The sequence below is a fragment of the Kogia breviceps genome, chromosome 15 (genome assembly GCF_026419965.1).
Source record: "Kogia breviceps isolate mKogBre1 chromosome 15, mKogBre1 haplotype 1, whole genome shotgun sequence".
Lineage (NCBI taxonomy): Eukaryota > Metazoa > Chordata > Mammalia > Artiodactyla > Physeteridae > Kogia > Kogia breviceps.
In genome coordinates this window covers 88,581,261-88,608,534 of record NC_081324.1, presented here as the reverse complement: position 1 = coordinate 88,608,534, position 27,274 = coordinate 88,581,261, and the positions used below count along the sequence as shown (strand labels likewise).

Genomic DNA, 27,274 nt, shown 5'->3' with positions numbered 1-27,274 from the left:
TTTCCCAGCTGAGTGATTTGAGTGGGGCACGTGACTCAGGCAGTAGCCAATCACTGCACCGCAGCCCCTCCCAGGTAGTGATTGGTTCATGAGAGGGCAGGGGCTCGGTCCGGCCAATCAGTGTAAACATCCCCATCCCTGCAGCAGGATTGGCTCAGGGGTGGGCACGTGACCGGCCGGGTTGCCGGACGTGGGTTCCGGGGTGGGCGGAGGCGCCCGTGAGCAGGTTTCCCTCCTTCCTTCGGACCCAAGGACAGGAGCCCGGAGCTGCGGAAGCCACCCCGGCCTGGAAGAAAGGCCTGCAGAGTGGAGCGCATGGAGGGGAAGGGAGTTGAGGGGCAGAGAGCGAGCAGCCTGTGACGTGGCTGAAACCTCTAGACTCAGGAATTTTCAGTTCTCCATTTCAAGGTGTTGGTTACCTACCTGGAGCCGAAAGGCCTGAGTGACACGGCTGCTTCACTGGACTTTACTCTCAGCAGGTGTAATGAACAGAGGTGCACAAACTACCTGTAATGCCCGTTCCTTCTGGCTGCTCGGGGCACTGATATCCAGAAGGCCCACCTGCCTTCTCTGTGACAAGCAGGCAAGGGCAGGGGCCTGCTCAGCACTGCGTGCTCCTCTCCCCCCGTTCAAGGCGGCAACGGTCTGCTGGTCCCTCCTGCGCCTAGTGTCTTGGCCACAACTCCAAGCTCAGCCATGTGGGCTCAGATTCACCCCAGAGCCCCAATCAGAGACCCCCCCCCCACCCATGCTCTCTGTGAGTCCACCGCCACCCATCCCTAAGCTCGGATACAAGGGCCAGGGAACCAGGAGCCTGGGGAAGAGAACAAGTATGAAAACCAAGAACCACCATCTCTATGGGGGCTCCATGTCCTGTCCTCCCAAGACCCCCTGATCAGTTGATTCTCAGGAAAAAAAAAAAAAGGAACAAGTTACTGAAATGCTGTGCTTCTGGTCATCAGGCTCTGTTAAAGTTAGAAATATGGGACGCATCTGGTATTTTTGTAGTCCCAGCACCGGTGGCCCTGCGTCTTCTAGGACCAGCTGCCCCTTTCATGTGGGGAGGGGCCCGTCCCCACACAGAGACTGGCCACCGCAGTCACCTGTCCTGCCTGCCACAGAGGTGATCCAATGGACGGATCACTCAGAGATCTGCCTGGGATTTTAGACACACAGGAGATTCCCCCGGCCCCTGGGGTCACCATCTGGATGATGGACGCCTGGGCCGCTTCCCCTCCTGCTGCCATCACGCAGGGGGGCTCACTCCTCACAGCGTGGCTTGGACAGGCAGCCTCGGCATCACCTGAAAACCTGATGGAAACAGGAACTGCAGGTCCTGCTGAGCCCAAATCTGTATTTTAAGGAAAGCCCGTGTGATGGTCCACAGTGGGGCTTGACAAGGATCCAGTAGGAGAGAATGAGGCTGGTGCCGGCCTCATCTGCCCACGGCACAGCCAGGAACTTCTCAGATGCTCGGCCGAACCCCTAAACCCGTGAGCAGGGCAGGGCAGATCTCTGCTTGGGCAGCAGCCCCAGGACAGGCAGGTGGGCTAAGGGCCCTGCTGGGCAGCGAGGACAAGATGCTCTGCTGACCCTCACTTCGTGGGATAAAGAGTTCCTCTTCCTTTAGCCAAGCAGGATCGTGCCCCAGGACCACTGACTTACACTGCTTGGTTCCCTTCCATCCTGGTGCAGAGCAAGCATCTCTCTGCTGCTGCTTCCCTTCAGCCGGGTTTATAACCCACATCACCCAAGCCTGGGTCAATCTGGTCTCAGCATTTCACTTTCCGTGAGATCTTAAGACTTCCTAGGTCACCGGAGAACCCCCAGCCTGATACAAAGGGCAGAGAGAAGGTGGGTCTGGGTCTTCCCAGTCCCTCTGCAGAGAGCGCTGGCCCTTGGCAGGCAGAGGGGATGCGGCTGTGTGTATGGTCAGGGCAGCGATAGGGGGCAGTGTCTGCAGCAAGACCGCACGAGGTCAGGGCCTGGTCGGTGCTTACCAGGCCGCCCTGGGTAAGTGGCTGCAACTCCCTCGTGCCTCAACCTGGCATCTATAGCAGGCGGGTTACGACGGCACCACCTCGTGGGCCTGTTACGAGGATTACCTGAGTGCATCTACGTAAGCCCGCGGCACGGCGCCCAGCACGCACTCGGGGCCGTAAGTGTCGTCATTACCGAGACTGACGCTGAGCAGGGAAGCCGCTCACACCTGTCATCTTCCCTGTCTCTCCCAGAGGAAACATAGCCTGGCTATCCGGTGGCCTGAATTCTGAACTGAAGCCCGCAGGAGAAGGTGCCACCCCTGGTGACATTCGGGGGAGGAAGAGATGGGAGGGAGGCTGGCTGTGGACCCAGCAGGACCGGGGGGGCCACTCACCGTGCCTGGCTCGAAGTGGAAGCTGAAAAGCAACAGGACCTGGGCCACCAGGATGGCACAGGACAGGTTGGCGTGGATGTGGTAGCGCTGGTTCCGGATAGTGCTGACCGAGCTGGGGGCGGAGAGGCAGGGGCAAGGCCATCAAAGAGGGCTTGATAAGCCTGCCCAGATGCTGCTACTCCCGGCTGTGAACCCTCAATGGCTCCCTATTACTCTCGGAAACGACCCAGCCCCTCCACAGGCCCCGCAGGGCCGGATCCTTGCCTGACTCAGCTCTTCCCTTTCCCTGCTCACAGACCCCCTTTTCTTGGGGGTTCTCCAAGACCCGCAGCCCGCTCCCACCTCGGGGCCTTTGCACCAGCCATTCCTCTGCAGTGAAGTCCCTTCCCAGGTCTCCCCTTAGAGAGAACCTCCCGAGCCTGAAGGAGCCCCACTTCCTCTCTGAACTGCTCTCAGGGCTCGGACGGCTGTGAAGATGTGTCTTCAGCCTTTGCCTCCTCGCTCGTTGTCTGCCCCTGCCCCCAGCCAGGTGTGTTTGTATCTGTCTTGGGCGCAGCTGCGTCCTCAGGGCTGACTATGCATGGGTGGGGTTGGCTTGCTGAGCAAATAGCTGAGGAACGAGGAACGTCCTGAGCGTAACGCTGGGGTCCCTCCAAACCCGCGCCGGTCTCCTCTCACCTGGCTCAGATCCCTCCAGAAGCTTCTGTGTCCAGGGTGCACCCCTGCCCCCCACCCCCCAGGGCGCCCGGGTCCCCAGCGGGCAGCAGTGGGGATGGGGGAACCGGGGAAGCTGACAGCCTCCCCTGCTGATGTTGCCGCAGCCCCCCGACCAACCAAACCTGGGAACCCCCAGGAGGAACACCAGGAGTGGAGGAAGAGGGGCAGATAACCTCCCGAGCATCCCCGGAGAGCGGCCCGTCCAGGTGTGGGGAAAACGCCCTCCTCTGAGGCCCAGCAGCTCGGAGGGGAGTGTGTAAGCAGCCCCCGGTCAGCTCTCCGCCCAGACTCACGGCGCTCATCTTATTTTCTGTCCCAGTTCAGAAAGGGCCACGGATGGACTGAGCTGCCGGCCTCCACTTGGGGGGCTGCAGGGGTGCCCTCAATCTCTGACCAGACGTGGCTTCAGCCGGCAGGGAGGCAGGGGCCCTCCAGGGTTCCCACCCCCGGGGCCTCCTGCAGCCCAGCCCCACAGAGCTCTGGCTGTTTTGATATCATCTGGGGGGGGGGGTCCTCAGTTCTGGCTCTCCCCCGGCCAGAGGACAGAAAGCCTTGTGGGCTGGGGACCTTTCCAGAGCCTCCCAGGTTAGCTGAAGCCGGGTGCCCTCCAATTCCACGGCACCTCCTCTCCCCTCTCTCTTTCCCAGCGCCCAGAGCCCCCTCCCCGCGGCCCAGATTTCAAAACAAAAGGTAATCGAGGAACAGCCGTCCAGCTGTCACACACCGTGTGCACTCTTAAATAGGGGCCGGCATTTGCCGCCTCCCGAGTACAAGTGCCAGAAGGGAAATCGAAGTGGGCAGGGCTGGCACTGACGTTTGCACAAAGCCGCGCAACCGCGTGGGGTCCGGGGTGGTGGGGGGACGGGGGGTGACTCACGAGAGCGCGGCGAAGGTGGCCAGCGTAACGCTCAGGCAGAGCACGGACAGCGAGCAGCCGATGTAGCTGACGGACGAGAGCGCCACCTGGTGTCCGCGCGTGAGCTGTGCGGGAAGCAGAGCGGAGGCGGTCAGCCGCCGCGGGGTCCAGGCCCTCGAGGGGGCCTGGCCCTGGGGGTAATGTGGCCCGAGCCTGATCGGGGGGCTTCGGGCCGGAAAGGGGCCCAGGGCTAATGCCCAGCTGAGCACGAGGCGGCCACGGGACCGTCCGGGCTTGGTGGGGACCGCCAGCGCCGGCCTCTCCCCCCCCCACCCCCCACCCCGATGCCCTGGTGTCGCCACCCAGAGGGCCGGTCCTTTGGCGGCGGCCCTTGGTTCTGCGCATTTCAGACGCTCCAGACGCCACTCAGATCCTTCCACCCGCCCAGCCCCTGCGCTGCTACTGCATCCCTCCCTTCCCCCACCGCTCCCCGCGCAGGCGGCCCGCCTGCCCCCTGCCTCTGCGCCCGGCATGGAGGGTTCTCCTAAGAGCCCGACCCGCAGGCCCCGGTGCAGGTCCCAGCTGACGACCTAGGAATGAATTTTCATATGTGCAGTGCTCGGAGCAATGTAAGTGTCTGCTGGTATCAACATACGCGGTTAAGTCAAGTGGATGCGAAGCCACAGAGGACGGTGACAGAAACCACAGCTCACCTAACAGCGCAACCCCAAACTCCAGGAGCCTCTCGAGGTCACATACGCTTGACCCTGGGATCCAAGAAACTTCGTGCTCCCTATTAGGCCGCACGCCCAGGAGACCGGCATCCCTCAGAGGTCGCTGCCGGAGGCTTCCTGCTCCTCCGTCAGCATCAAAGACCGAGCCTGGGGCTCGCTCTGCATTTGTGTCCAGCGCCAGACATCAAGGTCCCTCCAGCCTTGGCCAGGACACCTGGGGGCCTCGGCCTCCAGCTAAACTGCCTGCTTCCCTGTTCACCGGGACTTAATTGGGAACAAAAGGAGGCAACTCTGAGGTACGGAAAAGGGCTGTTGTCCAGGACGCGGGGCCCAGGAGGCCCCACCAGGAAACGTAAGTGGATCGCAGGGAACAACCGGGGAGCCAGCCGGTCGGTTTCCGAGAACTGGTAACTTAATGAGGGGTCAAGAAACACTTTCAGTCCCTGGCTGAGTGTCCGGCAGGGGAGGCGGAAGCCTGGACCCAGCAGCCCTGGACATGGGGGCGGGAGGGCCCTCGTGAGTAACCCCTGTCCATGCAGGAAAACAAGCTTCCTAGACAGGAGGGGCCGCCGGTGCGTCCCTGCAGCGGGCTTCTCGGCGACACCCCGAGATCTGGACCCTAAAGTTCTCCATGTGCAGGCAGAAAGGCCGCGCGGTGTTCTGGGCCAGCACACATCTGAGGAAGGCAAATGGAAATCCATTCCCAGAGCCACTTTCCTGCACTGTATCGCTTAACACTAATTCCCGAGCGATGCCGTCACTGCTCTTCTGTGAAATGATGTTTCTGCTTTTAGATACGTTTCGGAAGAGCTGCACTCTCTGCCTTTCAAGACTTTTGGTGAATACAAGCAACTCAAGGCTCTGAGACTCCTTCAGGTAAATATATAGATAGAGAGAGCGATGTTAAACTTGGCATTTCTCAAACTCTTTGGGGGAGGGGAAGAGAGTACCTCTTTGGAAGTGCCGTTACTTCAAGCGATACTTTTCAGAAACGGTGAACTAAAACCAGGTGAGGAATCACGAACATCCTACCAGCTACGTCATCTTTCTTTGCCGTCTCACCAGACAGTTGAAAAGTCCTGTCCCCCCATTGCAATGCTCTCTGCCTAGAGGTGTAGGGAAGTATCGGCTACCGGAGTTTATGGGCATCACGTAACTGTTCTTGGAAACTAAGGTCCACCTCTGCAGCACTCACCTAATTGAAATTAACTTAAATAATCAGTGGAAATGACAGCAAATGAAGGATAGCAACATGTCAGTATCCAAGAGCTAGCCTGGCCCCTGAGACACCTGCCCGCCATTGCCACTGGGACGGCCCGTTCCTCCTCTGGCCCTGAGCCCAAGTTCTCCGCATTAAGTCCTGGCCCCCCAAAGTCTCAGCTCTTGCCATATCGCTGTTCACCGCTGTACTGCCCAAACATCTCACGTCCCCCCAGCGGGATGTGTCCCGCTCTGATACTACTGTCCCATTTCACGGGAGAGTCTTCTTACTCCCAGAGAGGTGGTGAGCTTTTAATGGACAGAGACCACGTTCCTGAAACTCCCACTGTCTCATCAACCACAGCTCTGAGAGCAGCAGGGTACTACTGAGAATGATGGTTTTCCACAGGTATTTGCTGAAGGTTTTAGGGTAGAAACAGCCCTCAAGTCTACTCCCCTGACTCCCCCCACCGATTCACCATAAACGATGTATTTAATCTACATCGCTGTTTGCGTGCCTCTTAGAGAGATAATAAAAGTTTACCTCCTCCACTCACAGCTGTAGGGAGCTTCCAGTAGGCTCACGTGAGAGTTCACTGCGCAATGTAGAAGCTTCCAGGCGTGAGGGCTGTACCTGGCCAGCCACACGAGCTGAAATCTTTCCCTGTTTCCTGCACACACACTCGGCCTAGAGCTTCTGATAAATGGGAGTCCAGCCCTAGCCTCAGACCCACACCTACCCAACCCTGTTCCATATGCCTTCCGACCCCACCATCAACCAACCCTATTATCTACCAATTCCACCATCAGCCAATCTCACCATCAACCAACCCCACTAATCAACCAACTCTTCATCACAACTCTCACCAAACCCAACCAAAGCCAGCCTCCAGCCAGGCACGGCAGGGAACACTTAAAAAAATGAAATATGGCCCCTCCCTTGCTAACATCCTGGCCAGCCCGTCTTGAAGTGGTCACACAGAACATAAGGCAAGCTAGATTGGAAGGTCGTATTTTCCACGGCACTTGAATTATAAAGTGAGGCCATAAGGTAAAAATGAGAGGTGATCAAAAGGACCCTTGAAAACCCCTAAGATCCCCCATAAACCGGAATATCCACAGTTTGTGCAGGTAACCTCACATATCATTCTTCTGTACAGTGGTCTGAATAGCACTGAGGCAGACCAAAGGAGGGCCCAGGAGGAACTCGCCTGCAGAAGTCGGGGTCTTCAGACCTTTCTGGTTTAAACAGCTGTCAAATCTACAGAGCAGAATGGTGTGTGTGTTGGTGGGGGGACAATCTGAGAGACCCTGATTGCCTGAGGGGTTTACTTCCCTCTCTTTTTATGTAAGAGCTTTATAACTTTAACACACGTTCAGCCCATTGGGTTGTGAGTGTGTCAAGTGAACTTGCATCCTGTGTTAAACACGGCTCCACGGTAACCTGCAAACAGCCTGTGCCTTGTGAAGTTGGACGGGAGGGGGTGTGGGCTTCACACGGGCCCCGCCACATGGCAGGAAGTGGACAGAGAGGACAGGAGAGGGTCTCCCGGACCGGAAGCAGCACGCACTCGGAGCGGGGAGGCCCGTGGAGACAAGGGTTGTCTGTCTTGCTCGTGTCGGGACCCCCAGCATCTAACATTGCACCGGCACAGTCCAGATGCTCCGGAGATGATCCAAGGATCAGAGTGCCCGTCTCGGGTGGCGGAGCGTCCACAGAAGAGCGGATGGTTAAGAGGGGAAGAACGGAGCTGCCTTTACTGGGCGCCTGCTGCACGCAGGCACTGAGCCCGCAGAGCAGCCTGTGGGCGTCCTGGGCAGCAAGATGAGGAAGCGTGACCGCTCAGCACCGCACAGCCGGCAAAAAGGCGGTGCGGCGCTGACCCCGGAAGGCCTGGGCCCCCGTCTGCATCAAGCGTGCAGTAAGCACCCACTGCGTGCCAAGCCTGGGGCCTGCGCTGCAGGGGGAAAGCAGGTCACGAGCAAAGGCATAAACGGATAAACACGTGAGTGAAGAAATAAGGGACTGACCAGGCTGTGACGGACACAGAGGCCGTGGTGGAGGCGATCGGTGGGGGACAGGGAGGGGGGCCCGGACCTGAGAGTCATCCGGGTCCTCCCTCTCCCCTCGGAGCCCACCCTCTCCCAGTCCTGTTGGTTCCTCAGCTGACACGTGGCCGCACATCCCTTTCTCCCCGGTTTCCAGGGCCTCTGCCTTAACCTCCTCCACCCCCCGGCCCCCCACTGCTCCCCATTTCAGCCAAGTCGCCACTCAGCACACAGGGCTCCCAGCTCACCCGCCTCCTGGGCACCCCTGCACCTGGAACGAAACCCACATCCTTCCCAGGGTCTCCAAGGCCCCCGAGGGATCAGCCCCGGCCGCAGCTGCGCCTCACACCGCCTTAGTCACTCCGTCAGGACGGTCCCCACCTCTGGAAAGAGCCAGCAGAGGAGACTGAACATAGGAAGTCGGTGTAAAAGTGTGGGAAACCCTGAGAAGGGAGATGATGGTGAGGGTCCCCGGAGAACAGCCACAGCAAGAGCCTCTGCCCTTGTAGGGTGGGAAGGCCGGTATGGGAAGGGGCGATGTGAGCAGAGCTGGAAGCACAACAGGCCCGTCCCGTGAGCTGAGGTCGGCGGCGGGGGTACAGCCGGAGCAGGGCCCTCGGAGGTGACACAGGCAGCACAGGCGCCAGGAGCGTGTGAACGAGAGCAGAGGCGTGTCACTCCGTGCCTGGCTCTCACGGGCTGCGCTGGGCAGGGCACCAGGTGGCAAGGGAACCTGCGGCCCAGCAGAGTGAAGGATGGGGCGGGGGGGGGGCACATCTGAGAGCAGCCCACTCGCTGGGTCAGCCCGGCGTGGACGCTCTCAGCCCCTCGCCGCTCCCGGACCCTACGACCCGTCTCCTCTGCTTCTGCCACCCAGCCCCCAGCTCTTCGCCAGGCCGGCTCCGTCCTGCCCCGGGTCTCCCTTCTGCTGGGATCCAGGTGGAGCCTGCCCTCCCCCCGGGCAGCCGGGGGTGTGGTGACAGTCCCTGGGCCATACCCGCTGCGCCGAGTCCAGACCGCAGGTGAATCTCACGTTCCAGCGCTGGAAACAAGCCCACAGCCCCACGGACAGGCAGAGACGAGCTTCTGTCCAAAGTTCACCTGTACCGGACCGTCGGCGCCTGGTCTGGTACCCACAGCCCTGCAGTGGTGCGTCGGGTGGGATTTCTCCCCGCAGGACGCACGAAGACTTGGCTCCTGTGTCTTTCAAAAGATGTCAGTGACTTGCCTTCCTCAGGCTAGTTACCTCATCAAAGGAGTCTGCGGGGCGAGGACGGAGCCCCTCCACCCCCGTTTCCCAGACCAGGCTTCTGGGGATATGCCTCACCATCTCCCCCAGCCACGCAGCCTGTGCACCGGTCTGGGGCCGGCTAGGAAAACAGTAACTGCTTTAGCCTCTCAAAGATTTGGAAATTTCATTCAGGGCAGTGTTCACAAAGGGGAGAGGGGAACAGAGACGCCACAGAGATGATGGCGTGACCCAGGCATTAATTAATCACAGCAGGAAGACACCTGCTCTGGCCCGTGGTCACCTGGGGAGGCCAGGGCCGCGCGCTGCAGGAGCTGCCCGGCGGGAGGCTGCAAAGACAAGGCCAGGAAAGCTGCCTGAGGCTCGCGCGACAGCATGGGCACGGGCCCTCACTGCCTTCCCCTCCCATCTCCTGCCAGAGCCCCAAGGGGCGGGCAGGGACCTGGGAAGCCAGCCAGCGGCGGTCAGCCCTGCGATGCAGAGCCCAGCAGGGGAAGGGGTGGGTCTGCGAGCAAAGGCCCGGGGCCTGGACAAGACTGCGGTCCTGGGGAACGGATCTCTCCCGCATCCAGCCCTGGGCAGCCAAGCTGTGGGCACCGAGGAACCGCCAGCCCTGCCCCTGAGCTGCCAGCCCCCAAGACACTAACTGGAAGCTGTGTGACCTCCAGCTTCATACGTGCGGGTGCGACGGGGGTACCTCAACACTGGGATTGCAAGGCACGTCCAGCCTCTGTTGGGGGAGGCATGTGGACAATGGGAGGACATGGACCCAAGACACCAGTCACCCCAACACTCTCTGCACGGAGGCGGGGCTGGAGCAGACGCCCCCCCCCAAAAAAAAAAATGGTGGCTTCAAGCATCTGAGAAACGTTAAAGCCTCGCGCTGCTTGACCCAGCCCGTCCGCTGTGGTCACTCACGGTGAAGGGAGGGGAGTCTGCACACAGATATTTATGTTTGCAGCAGCCAGAGCCTGCCGTCACCTGACGCTGACCCACAGAGGAATCACGGGGTGGGCAGGACAAAATGAATGAGGTAGATCCGCGTAGACAGAGACGGGCCAGTCACCAGGGTGCACCGATGCGTCTTTCAAAAGCACACAACAGTCTTCACAGCACGCAGCCCTGCACTGAAGGAACGGCGGGTGACACGGAGACTCTGCCTCCGCGGTGACAGAGCCACCGCCGCTCCGGGCAGGGCCCTGGGAGGCCCGGGATGGGGCGGGGGCGGCCGCGTGCTCAGCGCTGGCTTCTGTGTCCTTTTGCACTTTTCCCACGCGGTGCAGCACCTTTCCAGCAAACGCACCCCAAGGAATTGGCCCTGGCTTTGCCTCAGTCCGGCAGGGAGCCCTTGGGCTCCTGTAGGGCTCCTCACCCCTGACACAGGGGGTGGCAGCTTATCAAGGACGGTTCCCCTTTGCCCCTTTTTCCACCACCCCGCGGAGAGCCATAATGCTTAGGACAAACAATGTGGAATCTACCCGACCTGGGTCAGAACACACTTCAATCCCCAACCCGGTCCTCCAGCCCAGAGCTGACCACCCCGAACCACTGGGGAGCCCTCGGGGAGCCCTCGGCCTCCCTGCCCTCCCCACCAACCCCCTCCTGTCTCCCTCCCTCGGGCCCTGCCCTCCCACCCCCACCCCCACCCCCCCTCCCGTCTCCCTCCCTCGGGCTGCGCATCAGTCTGGATCCTCGGGATGGAGACGCCCGCCCCACCCTGGCTCCTTCCCGGCACCCTCGCTCCTGGCCGCCACGCTCACACCCCACCCCATGGAGGGAGCTCCCGAGCCTGAGGGCAGCCCTGACAGAGGCCCCCTCGGGGACCCCGCTGTCAGCTTCCCCTGCAGCTCAAGCCCCATCCCAGCTCCAGAGCAGATGCTTCTCAGAAGATTCTAGGATAAATGAAGCAGGGGCTGCTTTCCCCCTGAAGTAGCAGCCTGGGTCTGGGTGGAGGACTGGGGGCGTAATGAAATTTGCCAGCGTGGGTGGGGGAGTCCTGAGCCCACAGGGAGGCACTGTTCCCAGGACAGCAGGGCCAGGCTGATGGCCGAGATGACATCCCCGCGGCACCAGGCTGCTGTCTCCTGCACCCTGACGCCTGCTCCTGCCTCCTCAGCCTGTTTCCACCAGTCCCAGGTGGTCGCAGGGCCTGCACGCCTGGGGTTCTAGTGGGGAGAGAGGGGATGTCAGGCAGTGGCCCAGCCCCAGGGCTCAGCCAACATGCCCACCCCAGAGAAGCAACAAGGCAAGAACTCAAGGAAAGGGCCCTAGGAAGCCCTGGAGGGAGACAGGAGGGAGAGAGATGGGAGGGGCAGGGGAGGGGGAGAGAGGAGGGAGAGAGATGGGAGGGGCAGGGGAGGGGGAGGCAGGAGGGAGAGAGATGGGAGGGGCAGGGGAGGGGGAGAGAGGAGGGAGAGAGATGGGAGGGGCAGGGGAGGGGGAGAGAGGAGGGAGAGAGATGGGAGGGGCGGGGGGGGGGGAGGCACTCTGCACCTCTCCAGTGCCCCGCTCAGCACCGTCCCAGGCTCTCCAGAGAGACTATTGAGATTCACTTCGTGGACATGGATGGTGGGGGGTCAGAAGAGGAAGTTCTTGGTCTGAACACAGCCTGGAAGGGCTTGGCTGGTGAATCAGCAGAAGGGAGAGAGCAGGTGTGCAAGTCAGAGCCCAGAGGACCGGCCAGGACCCAGCGGGAGCCTACCTGCCACCCTCTCCTACATAACTGCAGGGACCGGGAGGAGTGACACGGGGGCCTCTCTGGGTCTGCAAGAGGAAGGCATTTAGGACCGGCCCCTCCGTGTGCAGACACACAGGTGAGGCATCACATCCTGCGGGGGGGGGGGGGGGAACAAAGGCAAAACAAGAGACTTTTCAGCTCACTCCTCCCGCAGGACCCCGTCAACAAGGAGACAGTAGTCCTGACTCCGCACCTAGAGGCTCAGGACCCTGCCGGCCTTCGGAAGAAGGGAGAGACACCGGCCGGAGCCCTGATGCTGCCTGCAGGGAGGTCTGCAGTCCGCAGGCTCAGCCTTGCTCCACCCCAGTCCCCTCCATACTCCCCTCTGATGCGGTTCCTCGGCTGCCAGGACATCCCAGGGGGGTGATAGCGCTGACAGGCCAACTGCCTGACTGCCTGGGGCTGGATGCTCAGAGCTCAGTACTTGGGCTGGGAGGTGTCTGACACCCCCCCCCCCCCAGCTCCATGAGGACCCACGTCACAGGCAGGGAAGCCGACGCTCAGAGCGGGCCTTGCTCAAGGTCATGCGGTGTGTCGGGGGATGGACCGAGTGCTTAGCTGACCGGGAAGCAGAGTGGGGCCGCTGCTGGCCACACCCCAGTGACGGGGACAGAGCCACACACAGTAGGTGCTCATCAGAAGCTGCCTAAGTGACGCGCACGCTCAGAGACCCTGGAGGAAAGAACCTGCTTCCCGATGGTGAATCAAGCCCTCCGCCAGCACCAGACTAAATGCTGGCCTGGCCTGTCTGCGATACGCCCACCAGGACCACAAATACAGCTCAGGGAGGGGGCATTTCACCAGCCCCAGGGCTGCCTTGTAATTAGGCTCCTGCGCCCCTCCCTGGCAGCCAGAGTCTGAGGGTGTGGCAGCCACCGGTGGGTCTGCTAACCATCAGCCCAGACTGGACATGGGCCCTGAGAGACAGAGGAGGGGCTCCTATGAAGGCGGGACACCACTTCCTTCCCAGCCCCGCACGCAGCCCCAGCCTCAGGAAGGCGTGGTGTGCCCCAGCTGTGCCCTTCCTTTCCCACCAGCGGCTAGATTTAGAAATGCCCAGAAGAGCCTGCAGTTTGCTCCAGGACACGGACTCCTCTGACTCAGAGACCACAAACGCCAGTGCCTCCAGAGAGGCAGCTTATATAAATTCAGGAGGCCAGCCAGGAGCGTGCGTACATACTAAACAAGTGAAACTATTCTTCCAAAAAGAGACATCTTTATCTTCCTTTCTTTCCCAACGGTCCCTCTTAGTGTGTATGTCGCTTTCCCACCGGAGAAAAGAACAAGAAGCATTTTACTGTCTTCCTAGAAGCAGAATAATGAGAGCATGATGATGAATGGCCCCTAGTGAGGGAGGTGATAGGGAGAGGTGCGGACTATGGAGAACTGCAGCGCACACCCCCGCCTGCAGGGGGCAGGGCTGCTCCGTCAGGAGTGGAAGCTCTGTGTGGCCAGATCTGCTGCTGCTGCTTCTTCTTTTTAAGAAAACCAGAAATCCAAGATTTTAGATAATATCTCTGAGTTTTGAAATGTTGACAAATGGCCATCATTTTTAAAAGTCTACAAATAATAAATGCTGGAGACGGCATGGAGGAAAAGGGAACCCGCTTGTACTGTTGGGGGGAGTGTAAACCGGTGCAGCCGCTACGGAGAACAGTATGGAGGGTCCTGAAAAAACTGAAAATAGAGCTACCACACGACCAGCAATCCCACTCCTGGGCATATATCTGGAGGAGACTCTAATTTGAAAAGATACGTGCACCCCAGTGTTCATTGCAGCTCTGTTTATAATGGCCAGCACAAGTCAAACAGAGAAAGACAGATACCATGTGATATCACTTGTATGTGGAACCTAAAATATTATACAAATGAACTTCTCTATGAAACAGAAACAGAAACAGAGACCTAGAGGACACACTTGTGGTTGCCAAGGGGGAGAGGCTGGGGGAGGGGTGGGCTGGGAGTTTGGGGTCGGCAGGTGCAAACTGTTATATAGAGAACGGATAAACAGCAAGGTTCCTACTGTATAACACGGGGAGCTCTGTTCAACAGCCTGTGATAAACCGTAATGGAAAAGAATATGAAGAAGAACGTGAATCACTTTGCTGTGTAGCAGAAATTAACACAATGTTGTAAAATGTTATTTTGTTCAATAAAATAAATGTGAAAAAATTAAATGTTGACAAAAGGGCTATAACTGAAGGCCAAAGTCAGCCTGCAGACCACGGGCTGTGACTCTGTCTCAGGGAACAGTTCCTTCCCTGCGGCTGCCAGGCCCCCGGCCCTCCCAGGTGCCCCTGTCCTGGCGCAGTCCCAGGACTGACGTCCAGACCCCGGCTGCTGTCAAGGAGCCCGGGAGGGAGCCAGGGGGCAGACCCCGATCCTGCCTGTTCGGACTGCCTTCCTACCTATAAGTTCCGCTCGTAAGGCAGCCACTGCGGTTACTGCTGCTTCAACAAGAAACCCGGGGTGATACCCGCCTGGCCCCTGCCCCGGCTCCTGCCTGGAGCAGCCCACCAGAGCGTCCAGGCAGCAGCAGCCTCTGTTCCTCGGTCCCCGGCGCCCGCTGCGGGTCGGTCCTTAGAGATGAGCCAGGTTCTAGCGCCCGCCGGCCTCCTCCCGTGCACCTTTGGTCCCTGTGCCTGGGAGTCAGGGTTACTGAGTAAACCCGCATGCACTGGGCTTTCCGGCGGCGTCCGGGGGGAGCGCTCCTGCATTTCTCCAAGCCGCTCTCCCCTGTGGAGCTGACTACCTCGTGCACCCGCCTGTTCAGCCGGCCCCCGGGGAGGAGCCGCGGGCAGCGTGCTCTCAGACCTCCGCAACGGCCTCCCAAGCCGCGAGCTGTATTCTTCTCTCACCTGAGGTCATGCCACACAAATGCACTACCGGGGGCGTATCACACAGGCCAGGGGGCTCGGTCCGGTCTCTCCCGACCCTTGTTTGACTCACTCGGGGAGGTGGGGGTCCAAGGACAGACGCCCAAGGCAGAAGCTGGGCGGGAGGGGAGCCAGGAGAGACGGGCAGGGAGAGGCAACGTGGGCTTGGAGGAGAGAGGCCCGCCCAGGAGCCCAGGAAGGTGCAGGCTCAACGTCAGGTAGAGAAAGGCGTTCGTGTTGTTTGCATTAATTCTCCGAAAGCCCCACGGATCTGGCATCTACCTGTGATAACCGCCTTGCTTTTTTCTAACGTTCATGAAAACGCTCCTTTTTAGCACAGCTAATTTTAAAGCATTTTCAAATCGACCTTTCCCGGCGATGAGCACATGTGATTTGCTCCCATGCAGACACCCACTGACCGTGTCTAAACCTGGTGCTGCCCCTGAGTGGTGACAGAGCTGTGATCGCAGACGCTCTGTGACCCCAGTTTCCCAGCTCCCTAGACCGAGCTGCCCCTTCTCCTCCCTCTCCCACCGACTGGTGCAAACACCGCTTCCCGCCGAGTGTTTTGCCCCTTTGCCCACTCTCACTACCCAACAGGCCCACCCACGTCGCAGAGGAGACTGGATTTAGTCCTGGGCGGGTAAAGGGTCCACCCGGGGCGTGACCACCAGCCTGAGCTTTGCACAGGAGGGCAGAGCTCAAGTCCGGACTCTGCCCCCGGGTGACCCTTGGGCAAGTCCCCAAACCCTCAGCCGCGAGGCCAGAAGGAGGGAAGGGACCCCACAACGGTGCCTTTCCTGTGCTCGCTGTCACCCGCAGGCACTCTGCTCTGTGACCCCCAGGACCACAGCCCACCTCCAGTGACCCCAGAGCTGCCACGCCTGCAGACAGAACACCTGCCCTTCTTCTGGCTCTCGGTCTGCCTTCCGCTCACTGTAGAACAAGCCTTGTTTCCTGCGTCCCTGGAACTGCTCTCCCAAGAGGCAGTCTCACCAGTCTCCTCTGCCTCTTACTTCCTGGAGGGCCATCTGTCCCACCCCCCGCTTCAGACCCCCAGCCGAGGCCCCATCTCCACCGGCTACAGAGCACACGTTTGAAATCGGACTAACCCTAACTCGCCCTGCAAATCTGTAACAACCGGCCCAGCCGCTTTCACGGACGTGAACACAAGCTTGATCTGACCTTGACAGACGAGGGGCCTGACCCTAGGGTCTATTCAGAGAGGTCTGCGGCCAGCGGTGCCTGGGCCCTGGGAGCAGGGAACCACCCAGACCTGAGGAACCTAGATCAGCGTTTTCACAAGACCCGACGGCCCCTGAGCACGTGCGGTTCAGGCTGCTGGTCTGCGGACATCGGACTGGCCCAGGCCACGGATACACCTCTCACACGTGGCCTAGAAAGGATAACTAATGACACATCTAAAAACCAGGAGATCTTGCACAAAACCCACCTCCAGCTTTTCTCGATCAACGAGGGGGCAGCTCCAGGCCGCGGGCGCCGCGGCTGCCCCGACAGCAGGACGAGGGCTCTCAGTTCACCGCACCCACACCCTCCGCGATGGCCTCCACTCCGTCACGCCCGCGGCCTTTCGGCGCCCCGGACATGTGGGTCTGAAGCTCCCCGGCACGTTTCCTGGGAGCCGCACCAGCCTCCCGGCTTGCCATGCTCAGGCCTCACACCCACGGCTCCTCGGCCTGGGCGCCCTTCCGCCTGCATCTGCGTGGCTCCCCCGCACCCCCCGGGGTCTCTACCCGTCGCCCCCCGCTCAGGAGGCCCTGCGGGGCCACCTCTGCCTTCCCGCCTGACCCTCCCACGTTTGCCCTCACAGGCCGTGTCTCCGTCCGCGCTCAACATCTCGAGCACTGTATTTTTCCGGGGTAACACCTCAGAAGCCTCGGGGTCACCTGGAACTCAACAACTCACTGATGAGTGGATGAGTGACCACAGGCGGGGCCACCCCGCCCTCTGGACTTCATTTTCTCCACTTGTCAAGGAGGGGGCTTGGCCACAGGACCACTGAGACCCTCGGGGCAGTACTGACACAGGTTCCGCGAGGCGGCAGGGCGGTGCCTTTGCCGGGGGCTAACGAGAGCGGCTGGGCTCTCCCCTGTGACACCAGAAGGATGCAGACGGAGCCGCGAGGGCCGAGGCCCCGGCAGGAGGCAGGACAAGGGCGCCTGGCTGGAGGACAGAGGTGGAGGCGTGAGCCTCACCGAGGCCGTGCTTCTCATCTTCCAGGGCCTGATGTGCCAGGAGATATGAGTGATGTCAGGACCGGTGGACTAGGATATGCAAGGGTGGCAGAGGAAGCAACTGAGTGGCTGGACCAGTAGAACGGGCGTCTCATGCAGTCAGGGTAGCTGATGCTGGGGTCTCACGAACAGGGACTTACCCTCCTGACTTCAATGCACTCTGCTATGTTGTCATCTTATTTCATTTTTCTTTAAATCACCAGCAACGGCCCACCGCACCGATCTCCTCAGCTACCAGTGTTTCACAACCCAGCGTGCGCCCCGACTTAGGATCAAAGAGCTGCGGGTCAACGAGAGAAGGGTGGTTTTTTTCTGTTTTTTGTTTTTTTGGCTGCGTCGGGTCTTAGTTTCGGCACGCGGGATCTTTGTTGTGGCACGTGGGCTTCTCTCTAGTTGTGGCGTGTGATTTTCTCTCTCTAGTTGCGGCGCGCGGGCTCCAGAGTGCACGGGCTCTGTAGTTTGCGGCACGCGGGCTCTTTCACTGAGGAGCGCAAGATCAGTAATTGCGGCCCACGGGCTTAGCTGCTCCGCGGCACGTGGGATCTTAGCTCTCCGACCTGGGAGGGCACCCACATCCCCTGCGTTGGAAGGCGATTCTTTACCACTGGACCACCAGGGAAGTCCCGAGAAAGCGTTTTCACCGAGCACATGGGAAGGAGGGAAACGAAAAGGGAGGAGGTGCCAGTCACTCAACTGCCCCCTACAGGTCACACCTTCAAGAAGACGCTCCCACTGGGCCTGTCTGGCGGGCGGGGGGGGGGGGTCACACCTGCCCGGACAGGTGGGCTTGCACCCCTCAGGTCTGCGACAGAACTGCTGCTCTGAAACTAAAAGCTGCTGCGTCAACGCCGGGGCCTCATTTCTCGCGTCGTCAGTTTTCCCAGGAGAAACCTAGCAACCCCTGGCGACTCCGCCTGATGGCGCTGCTGAGAAGTCTGCTGGCCCCGCCCTCGCTGGAAGCCTCACCACGAGCGGAGCAAAGGGGTCATCTGTCCAGATCCACAGCGTTGCAGGTGTCCATGCAGGGGGCTGGCGGGGTGGGGGGCGGACCAGCCCCCATGTCCTCCTAGGGATCGCCAGGACCTCCTCTCCGGAGTCTCCAAGTAACTCACAGTCCGCTTGTAAAATCCACGAGGCGCTTTGCAGCGGAAAGAGCGCCCTGCCCGCCACCTTCCACCCGTGATTCGCGAACCTCATCAGTCCTCCTGCCCCTCTGCACTCGCTGTCCTCAGCCTGGAATATTCCTCTCCCGGGCCTTCTGGGGACAAGACTCTGCTGGCCATTCGCTTCCTCGGAGACGACCCCCCGGACCACCCTCCCAGAAGGCGTCCCCCCCCCGCACCTGCTGCCTCCAAGCTTCTTCCTACACCTATTGCTCTTCGAACTTAGCGATTTACCCGCTAATTTGTTTATGCTCTGTCTTTCCCACTAGAATATAAACTACTCCAAAGCAGAAACGCACGGTTTTCCTTGTTTACAAATGAACCTCTGGGCCTGGCAATACCCGATAGGTATTTGTCAAATGATGGTGGATAAGGAACCAACCCTTAGGTAAACACTGCTTGCAGTCTGCGTGTTGCTACAAGAACCACACCTTCCCTAACAAAACCGATGCAATCACGGGCTCCTCACACACTTCCTGACGCCCAGTACGTGCGGTGCCTGGACGACAGCACGCAGGAGAACAGAGTCTGTTCACAAACAGACAGACCCTGCGAGTGGATGCACCCTGAGAGGGCGGGCCCGCGTGACGGGAGGTGGGTTTGCAGAGCAGGTCATACAGCAACAGAGCCTCACCCTCGGGGGGGGGGGGGGGGGACGGCATCTCATTGCCTGTCGGCCGCCACCTCCCTTCCCTCAGGCACGTGGGAGTGGGGAGGTCAGCGCGCCCTCTGGACAAGTGGCCGGTGCGCCCCCGAGTGGCTGAAGGACTCAGCTCCTCCGACACAGGAGGGGAAGCCCCTGCCCAGCTCCAGCCCCACTGCTGCAGGTGAGAGCTCGGGCCCAGCATCACCACGGATCTTCAAGAGCAGCCAGAAATTCGGAGTCGTAAAAACTCTTCCATCTCCAAAACCAGCATGGGATGAAACCAAACTTGTCTCCGGGTGCCCGACCCGCCCTGCATCTTAGGAGATCCCAGGAGAAGCCCCATCGACTCCCTGCTCTCCCACCCCCACCAGGAAAATTCCATTTTCTCTGTGGGCCTAAGAAGCCAAGGAAGTCATCACGCTCAGGTGTCAGGGACTGATCATAGTTCAGAGGATCCTACCACAGGGCATCTGCATTTTTTAAAAGTTATTTATTTATTTTTGGCTGCATTGGGCGTTCATTGCTGCGCGCGGGCTTTCTCTAGTTGCGGCGAGCGGGGGATACTCTTCGTTGCGGTGTGCAGGCTTCTCATTGCGGTGGTTTCTCTTATTGCGGAGCACGGGCTCTAGGCGCTCAGGCTTCAGTAGTTGTGGCACACGGGCTCAGTAGTTGTGGCTCGAGGGCTCAGTAGTTGTGGCTCGCGGGCTCTAGAGCACAGGCCTCAGTAGGTGTGGCTCGCGGGCCCAGCCGCTCCGCGGCACGTGGGATCTTCCCGGACCGGGGCACGAACCCGTGTCCCCTGCATCGGCAGGTGGGCTCCCAACCACTGCGCTGCCAGGGAAGCCCCCCATCTGCATTTTTAAAGAGCACTCTGTCTTCTCTTGAAAGCTAAGCCTCCCTTGAACCACAGAAGTTAATCTCTAGTTCTCAGTGCTGACCAAGCCGAGTAGGCAATAAGGAGTAAACATTCTGAAGCAGAGAAACCCAGCCAGGAGGCGCCGCTTCCATCCTTAACCTGAGGATAGTCACCCTGGCCCCGTTGGGAGAGGAGAACGCAGGGGGTGGTCAGAAATCCCCTCCCCCACCTCAGGGCTCACTCCCGCTGGGGCTGGAAGTCAGGTCCCTCAGAAACAGATCCAGGGCCCCGTCTGCAGCCCAGGGTCTCCTGTCTCACAGCAGAAATGCCCCGAGGACACGGTGTGGCCGCCCTGGACATAGATGCAGCTGTATGCCACCACTGGCGACACCTTCTCTGGACGTCCAGGCACACTGCTTAGAGCCGAGGACCTCGCTCTGCTGGACGCGCCCACGGCACAGGGAGGGTTTCAGAGCCCAACGACCAAAGACAGAAAATGCGGCCACGACCGCCTCCTAGGCGGCACGTGCATCCTCGAGAGGGACGCAGGGTCTGCACAGGTGCTGGCTGAGGAAACCTGGAGCACAGGAGCTTTTGCCAAAGAAGCGGAGTCCCATGGGTGTCCCCAGCCACCGGGCCTCCCCACCTGCGCGGGCTCCCATCTGCCCTGCTGCGGCGGAAGCCCCCGGCGCTGACGACGAAGACCAGCCACCCGGCCCCCACTGCAGGCTGACGGAGAGAGGGCACCTCTTCGCAGGCCGAGAGCCCCCCCCACCCCCGCCTGGCGCTTACCTCCAGCGGGACCACCTGCATCAGGACGGCAAAGTTGGTGAGGTGCGTGCAGCGGCAGACGGAGTAGCTGAGGTTCCCGCTGGTGAGGGCGCAGCCCTGGTCCGACCAGACGCCTCCTCCGGAGCTGCGGACACAGGAGGCACCGTCAGTGGGAGCAAAGCCCAGCCCTGCGGCCCGTGGACGCTGAGAAAGCGCTCTCAGCCCCAGGCTGATGAGACTAGGTGATGTTTCTGGTGTTGATCAGGCCCCAGGAAACAAGCACCTCTCTCCTTCCGGGAGGGGAAAGCGGCATAACCTTTGGCCCGGTCACTTTGCAAAGCGCCGGGTCCAACATCCAATAGATACGAAGTGTCCACTGGCCGTCTGTATGTCTTCTTTGGAGAAATGTCTATTTAGATTTTCTTACCATTTTTTGATGGGGTTGGTTTTGTCGTTGCTATTGAGTTAGTTGTGTGGGCCCTTTGTATATTTTGGAAATTAAGCCCTTGTCAGTTGCATCATTTGCAAATATTCTCCCATTCCGTAGGTTGTCTTTTCATTTTGTTTATGGTTTCCTTTGCTGGGCATATACCCAGACAAAACTACAATTCAGAAAGATCCATGCACCCCAATGTTCAGAGTAGCACTGTTCACAATAGCCAAGACATGGAAGTAACCGAAATGTCCATCAACAGAGGAATGGATAAAGAAGATGTGGCACGTATATACAATGGAATACTACTCAGCCATAAAAAAGAATGAAATAATGCCATTTGCAGCAACATGCGTGCAACTAGAGATTACGATACTAAGCGAAGTTAAGTCAGAAAGACAGAAACCAATAACATATATCACTTATATGTGGCATCTAAAATACAACACAAATGAACCTATCTATGAAACAGAAACAGACTCACAGACATAGAGAACAGACTTGTGGTTGCCAAGGGGGGAGGGGGTTGGTGGAGGGATGGATTGCGAGTTTGGGATTAGCAGATGCAAACCATTATATATAGAACGGATAAACAACAAGGCCCTACTGTATAGAACAGGGAACTCTATTCAATATATTGTGACAAAACATAATGGAAAAGAATATGAAAAAGAATATCTATAACTGAATCACTTTGCTGTACAGAAGAAATTAACACAACATTGTAAATCAACTGTACTTCAATAAAATCTAGAAAACGTGAAGTGTGCGGGTCCTGCAACCCAGCAATCCCACTTCTAGAGAATTCTGAGCTCTGTGAACAGGGATGCGTCTGGGGTATTTACTGAATGATGAGTGATAATAGAGAACATTTTAAAGCTACCTAATGTCCACCTCAGGGACCTGCATAAAATTTGGTAGGGTATATACATCAGTCAAAAGCAGCATGTATCCATATGGATAAAACACGGAAACTTAATATACAATGTTGAATGCATAATAATGATGCAAGGGCATGACACGAAAGAACACTGTATATTTTCTATGAACATAACCATAAATTATAGATAAATTATTAAGAAAACTCCCCACAGAGAGGGCAAGAGACCAGGATAAGATGTAAAAGTCTTTTACATATTTACTTTTTTATAAGTTTTTAAAGGATAATGTTCTGACGTATTACTTGCTTTAATCCTTAAAGTATAAACCAAGACAAAATGACTTGAAGCAAAAATGCACAGATGTTAACTGTGGTTCATTCTTGCGGTGAGAATATGAGCGACTCCAATTTTCTTCCCTGTATCTCTCTATATTTTCAAATTCAAAACAAAGGCTGCTTAAATGGTTCTTCCCAGAAATTACAACTTTGAGGGATCAGCAAAGACAAATCTTTGCTTCGGCCGAAGGCAGGGGCCCCTGGGGAAAGCTTTTTTAAAGCTGAAGAAATTTAAAGGCTCTAGTTTCTCTTTGCTGTACGTTCAGTTTTCACGGCAATGTCAGCCGTGGGTGAGAAAGGTGGCTGTCCCCGAGGGGTGATGGATGAAGACGGTCCTGCCCCGCTCCTGTGCTGTCCTGTGAACAGAGCACACACTCGTGGCATCCTTGTTCTCATCCCTGAGGCGGAGGGTGTCCCTGTGAGGATGCTGTGTGATCGTAACTCGCGGTGAGCTTGCGCAGCGTGGAACCCGAGGGTGAGGTGGGTCGCCTGGAGGGGGCTGAGGGCTGGCACTGAGCCTGATGGCCGAGGCGTGGGGACAGCGGCTTCAGAGGCAGTGTTTGTGATAAGTCAGGTGGGGAGCATTTAGCAGAGACCAGAGAGCAGCCAGCACCACTCGAGCCACCAGCTTTCGGGAGCGACCCCCCAATAACATCAGGATAAAAGGGCCTTAAAGATGGGCACGTCCTGCCCCTCCCTGCCACCTGTTGGCGCTAACCCGTCTCTGGTCCTTGAGGAGAACCAGCGACACCGGCTGCTGGGCCGTATGTGACCTTTGTCCACGGAATGTATGAACGCCACACGTGCATGAGAGGGTGACCTGGAAACTAGCGGGCACGAATTCAGGGAGCGTGGTCCTAGGATGGAACGTGTCCCCTCTGCTGACGCCAAAAATGTGACCACGAATTGAAAACCATGAAGGTCACATTTTCCCAAATGGAGCCATGAAGCCGTGACGACGTCTTCATTAACCAGGGGAGCTGAGCCCCGCGTGGCATCACCTCTGCGTGCGTGTAAAGATCCGCGTCCCAGGAATCCGCGGAAGCAAGGAGCCTGGTTCCCCAACTTGTGAATAAATAAATCTGCCGTGGCAGCAAGGTCAAGAGATATCAAATAACAGGAAAATATGTGTCTTACCCTGTGACCTAGGAAGCTGGCATCTGAGCAGAAAACTGTTCTTTCACATGCATAACTGGAACGTGTGCATATAAATACGGAAAAAATACTACATGTCGGTGAAAAGAGATGCGGGCAGAACACAAAATAAGGAGGGTGGAACGATGCCAGAAACATGGAACTAAACAACACCATGCATTTCCCAGGAACATCAATATAAAACATGCATAAATTATCAAAAAGTACACAAAAAAATCTCCCCACCGTGGCTACTACGGGCAAGAGGAGAGATCAGGATAAGATCTAAAGGTCCAACGGAACATATGCTTTATTTATAATGTTTTCTTTTTTAAAAGAATCATGTTTTGATATATTGCTTCTATCATTTGTTAAAGCGTAAGTCTAGGGGAAAAAAGTGACCCAGAATTCTAAGCTCAGTGAGAATATCTTTCAAAAATAAAAATCTGCTGAACTTACGGCCAGCGGACTCACACTACAAGAAAAGTTACAGGAATATACCAGATGGAATCTGTGATCTACGCAAAGAAATGAAATAGCTGGAGATGGAAAAAAATGAAGGGAAATATGCAATTATTATTTTCTTAATTTGAATTGCTTTAGAGGATAACTAACTTTCTAAAGCAAAAATCCGAGCGATGTGCTGTGCATTTCTGGCATCTGTAAAGGTAAAGTGTGCAACAAGAACAGTGCAAAGAATGGGCAAAAAGAACTGTGAAAAGATTGTCGTAGTGTCTCAGAATACATGTGTGGTGGTGTAAAATATTATTGGAAGGTAGACACAGATGAATTCAAGATATATACTCTAAGCCCCAGGGCAACCACCACGTAAAATTAAAAGGAAGTATACACCAGAAGTCAATAGCAGAGATAAAGCAGCATCAAAATTACACACAAAAAGACCACCTAGAAGGGTGGGACAGGGAGGGTAGGCGGGAGACGCAAGAGGGAGGAGATGTGGGGATATATGCATACGTATAGCTGGTTCACTTTGTTACACAGCAGAAAGTAACACACCACTGTAAAGCAATTATATTCCAATAAAGATGTTAAAAAAATACACACAAAAATCCAACTGGAGTAAGAAAAAGAGAATATAAGAAGCAAAAAAAAATAAAAGTAGATCGTCACCTGGACAGGCATGTGGCCGAGCATGGACACCCTGGGCCCCCTCCCTGCCCGCCCCTGCTCCCTCCTCGCCCCGGGACCCTCCCACGCGGAGAGTACCTGAAGTCCAGGAAGGCACAATACAGGAAGATTCGGTTGCTCTCGTTGGTAGCCTCGAGGTACTGCCTTGGAGTCTGAAATGACAGAGGATGGATACGCCTCATGATCCAGCTGGAGAAGCCGAGCTGCCAAAACTGACGTGAGAGCCACACCCTCACAGCCCTCAAGACCCCACGGGGTTGGCAATACACAAAGCCCTTGACTTCCATCGCAACCCTTGTGGTCAGAGAGGGCGGGTCACCCGGCCCCATCTCTCCCCCGGCTCTCCTTTGCCAGGGCTCCCGCCTCAGGGCCTTTGCACTTGCTGCGTCCTCCCTCTAGAAAGCTCTCTCCCAAGACAACGCCATGGCTCCCTCCCTCCTGGCCTTCTCCTCAGGAGACCCTGCCGGCTCATTCAAAACAACACTAACCTTCCCAGTCCTCTTACCGCGTTTTTTCATAGCACTGATCTCCACGCAGCACATTACGTATTTCCTTATTTATTTGTCTGCTGTCTTCCTCTCTAGAACGTGTACACAGTGAGCTATCTCGTTGACTGCTGTATCCCTGGTGCCTACCCTAGTGTCTGGCACACAGCAGGCGCTTACTAAATATTGATTGAACCAATGGACAAAAGAACGAATAAGTGAACAGTTCCATCAATGGCCCTGTTCCTAGGACTCTCGCTCTCCCAAGAGAGAAAGTCTCATCCCTGGGCTTTCCCTGGATGCCAGCTCAGGGCACCTGGCAGCAGCTGCTCTGCCCTCAACGAGATGCAGAGACTCGTCCAGGAATCTTGCCAGGGAGCTTGGGAAGCCAGCAGCACCACAGGACACCGGGATCAATAGTATCTAATTGACTCTCAATCAACAGGTCAAGAACCTCTTAGTTGATGTCCCCGGACACCCAACCACCGGGCTGGGCTGCAGGAGAACGTGTGGGTCAGAAACCGATAGGGGCACCCTCTCTGTGAGCACCCACTGGTTCAGGAGGGAGGGGCCTGGCACTCAGGGAGGTGAGCTCACCTGAGCCTCAAACCCTATAAGGAAACTCAGGGCGGAGCAGCACCAAAGGCTCAAGAAAGGCCGTGGGAAAAATCCGGAAAAGCTTAGGCCTTCCCTTCCCTCACCCTGTTTTTCAGGCTGCGTCCCAGACGCCTGACCTCATCCACGTGCCACCTGGGCCACCCCGGCTGGCTCCCCGTCCCACGTTCGGCGCTGAGGACGGGTTTCGGAGAGTGGGCCTCACAGCCGCCTCAGCACCGTCCCAGGCCGCCCCAGGGCCCCACCGCAGCATCAGAAACCCCGGGGGGGGGAGGACGGCCTCTGGATTTCCACAGGCCCTTCAGGTGATGCACATGAACCGAGAACCGCTAAAAGCTAGACAGAGGCTGCCTGTTCTGTCCCCTCCTCGGGCCTTAGCCTGCCGTGACCTTCACGCTCGGTCACATACAGCCCTGCGGCTGAGGCCATTTAGAACCACAGAAGGTCATTAGCAGGGGAACTGCAGTGTGTGCAATGCACAAACCCCACAAAATCGAAAATACAAATAAGAACCTGCTGGTGACCCCCACCCAGTCTCAGCGAGGCTTCCTCGACCCCGGGCAGGACCAGACCCTCCAGGACACTGCTGTGTGCCGTTTTTTCCCCTTTTTTCCCCTCCCTCTACCCCTAAAGTGCCCCTCCCCGCTTCCCCCTCCCCACCGGTAACCACTTGTTTGTTCTCTGTATCTGTGACTCTGTTTCTTTTTTGTTGTATTTGCTAGTTTGTTGTTATGTTTTAGATTCCATATATAAGTGACATCAGACAGTATGTATCTTTCTCTGTCTGACTTATTTCACTTAGCATAATGCCCTCCAAGTCCATCCATGTTATTGCAAATGGCAAAATTTCATTCTTTTTTTAAGGCTGAGTAGTATTCCATTGTATATATGGGCCACATCTTCCTTATCCATTCATCTTTTGATGGACGCTTAGGTTGCTTCCATACCTTGACGTTTGTAAATAGTGCTGCTATGAACGTTGGGGTGCATATATCTTTTCAAATTAGTGTTTTTATTTTTGGTTTTTTTTCAGCTATAGACCCAGGAGTGGAATTGCTGGGTCATATGCTAACTCTCTTTTTAGTTTTTTAAGGAATCTCCATACTATTTTCCACAGTGGCTGCATCCATTTCCATTCCCGCCGACAGTGTAAGGGGGTTCCCTTTTCTCCACATTCTCATTTGTTATTTGTGTCCTTTTTGATGATAGCCATTCTGACGGGTGTGAGGCGATATCTCACTGGGGGTTTGATTTGCATTTTCCTGATGATTTGTGATGTTGAGGATCTTTTCATGTGCCTGTGGCCATCTGCATTTGCCCTCTGGAAAAATGTCTATGCAGCTTTTCTGCCCATTTTTTTGTGGGGGGGTACGCGGGCCTGTCACCGTTGTGGCCTCTCCCGTTGCGGAGCACAGGCTCCGGACGCGCAGGCCCAGCGGCCACGGCTCACGGGCCCAGCCGCCCCACGGCACGTGGGATCCTCCCGGACCGGGGCACGAACCCGCGTCCCCTGCATCGGCAGGCGGACTCTCAACCACTGCGCCACCAGGGAAGCCCTCCGCCCATTTTTAAATCAGTTTGTTTGTTTGTTTGATGTTGAGTTATATGAGCTGTTCCTGTAATATATGTTGGATATTAACCCCTTATCGGTCGTATCATTTGCAAGTATCTTTTCCCATTCAGTAGGTCGTCTTTTCGTTTTGTCATGGCTTCCTTTTCTGTGCAAAAGCTTTTCAGTTTAACTAGGTCCCATTTG

At 57.2% G+C, this 27,274-nt stretch overlaps 1 protein-coding gene across 5 annotated transcripts in view; it reads right to left on the bottom strand.

The window, feature by feature from the left end:
- ADGRD1 (adhesion G protein-coupled receptor D1) overlaps window positions 1-27,274 on the bottom strand; it is a 142,712-nt gene that overhangs the window by 26,965 nt on the left and 88,473 nt on the right. For all 5 annotated transcript variants that reach the window (XR_010837029.1, XM_067015783.1, XM_059040042.2 and 2 more), the window contains 4 exons: window positions 24,497-24,570; window positions 20,508-20,631; window positions 3,972-4,075; window positions 2,378-2,489 (listed from right to left, as the gene is read on the bottom strand). Coding sequence is in view for 4 of the 5 variants with exons in the window: in XM_067015783.1 (XP_066871884.1) it covers window positions 2,378-2,489; window positions 3,972-4,075; window positions 20,508-20,631; window positions 24,497-24,570 (414 nt within the window). In the remaining variant the exon portion in view is untranslated. The remainder of the gene's footprint in view (window positions 1-2,377; window positions 2,490-3,971; window positions 4,076-20,507; window positions 20,632-24,496; window positions 24,571-27,274) is intronic.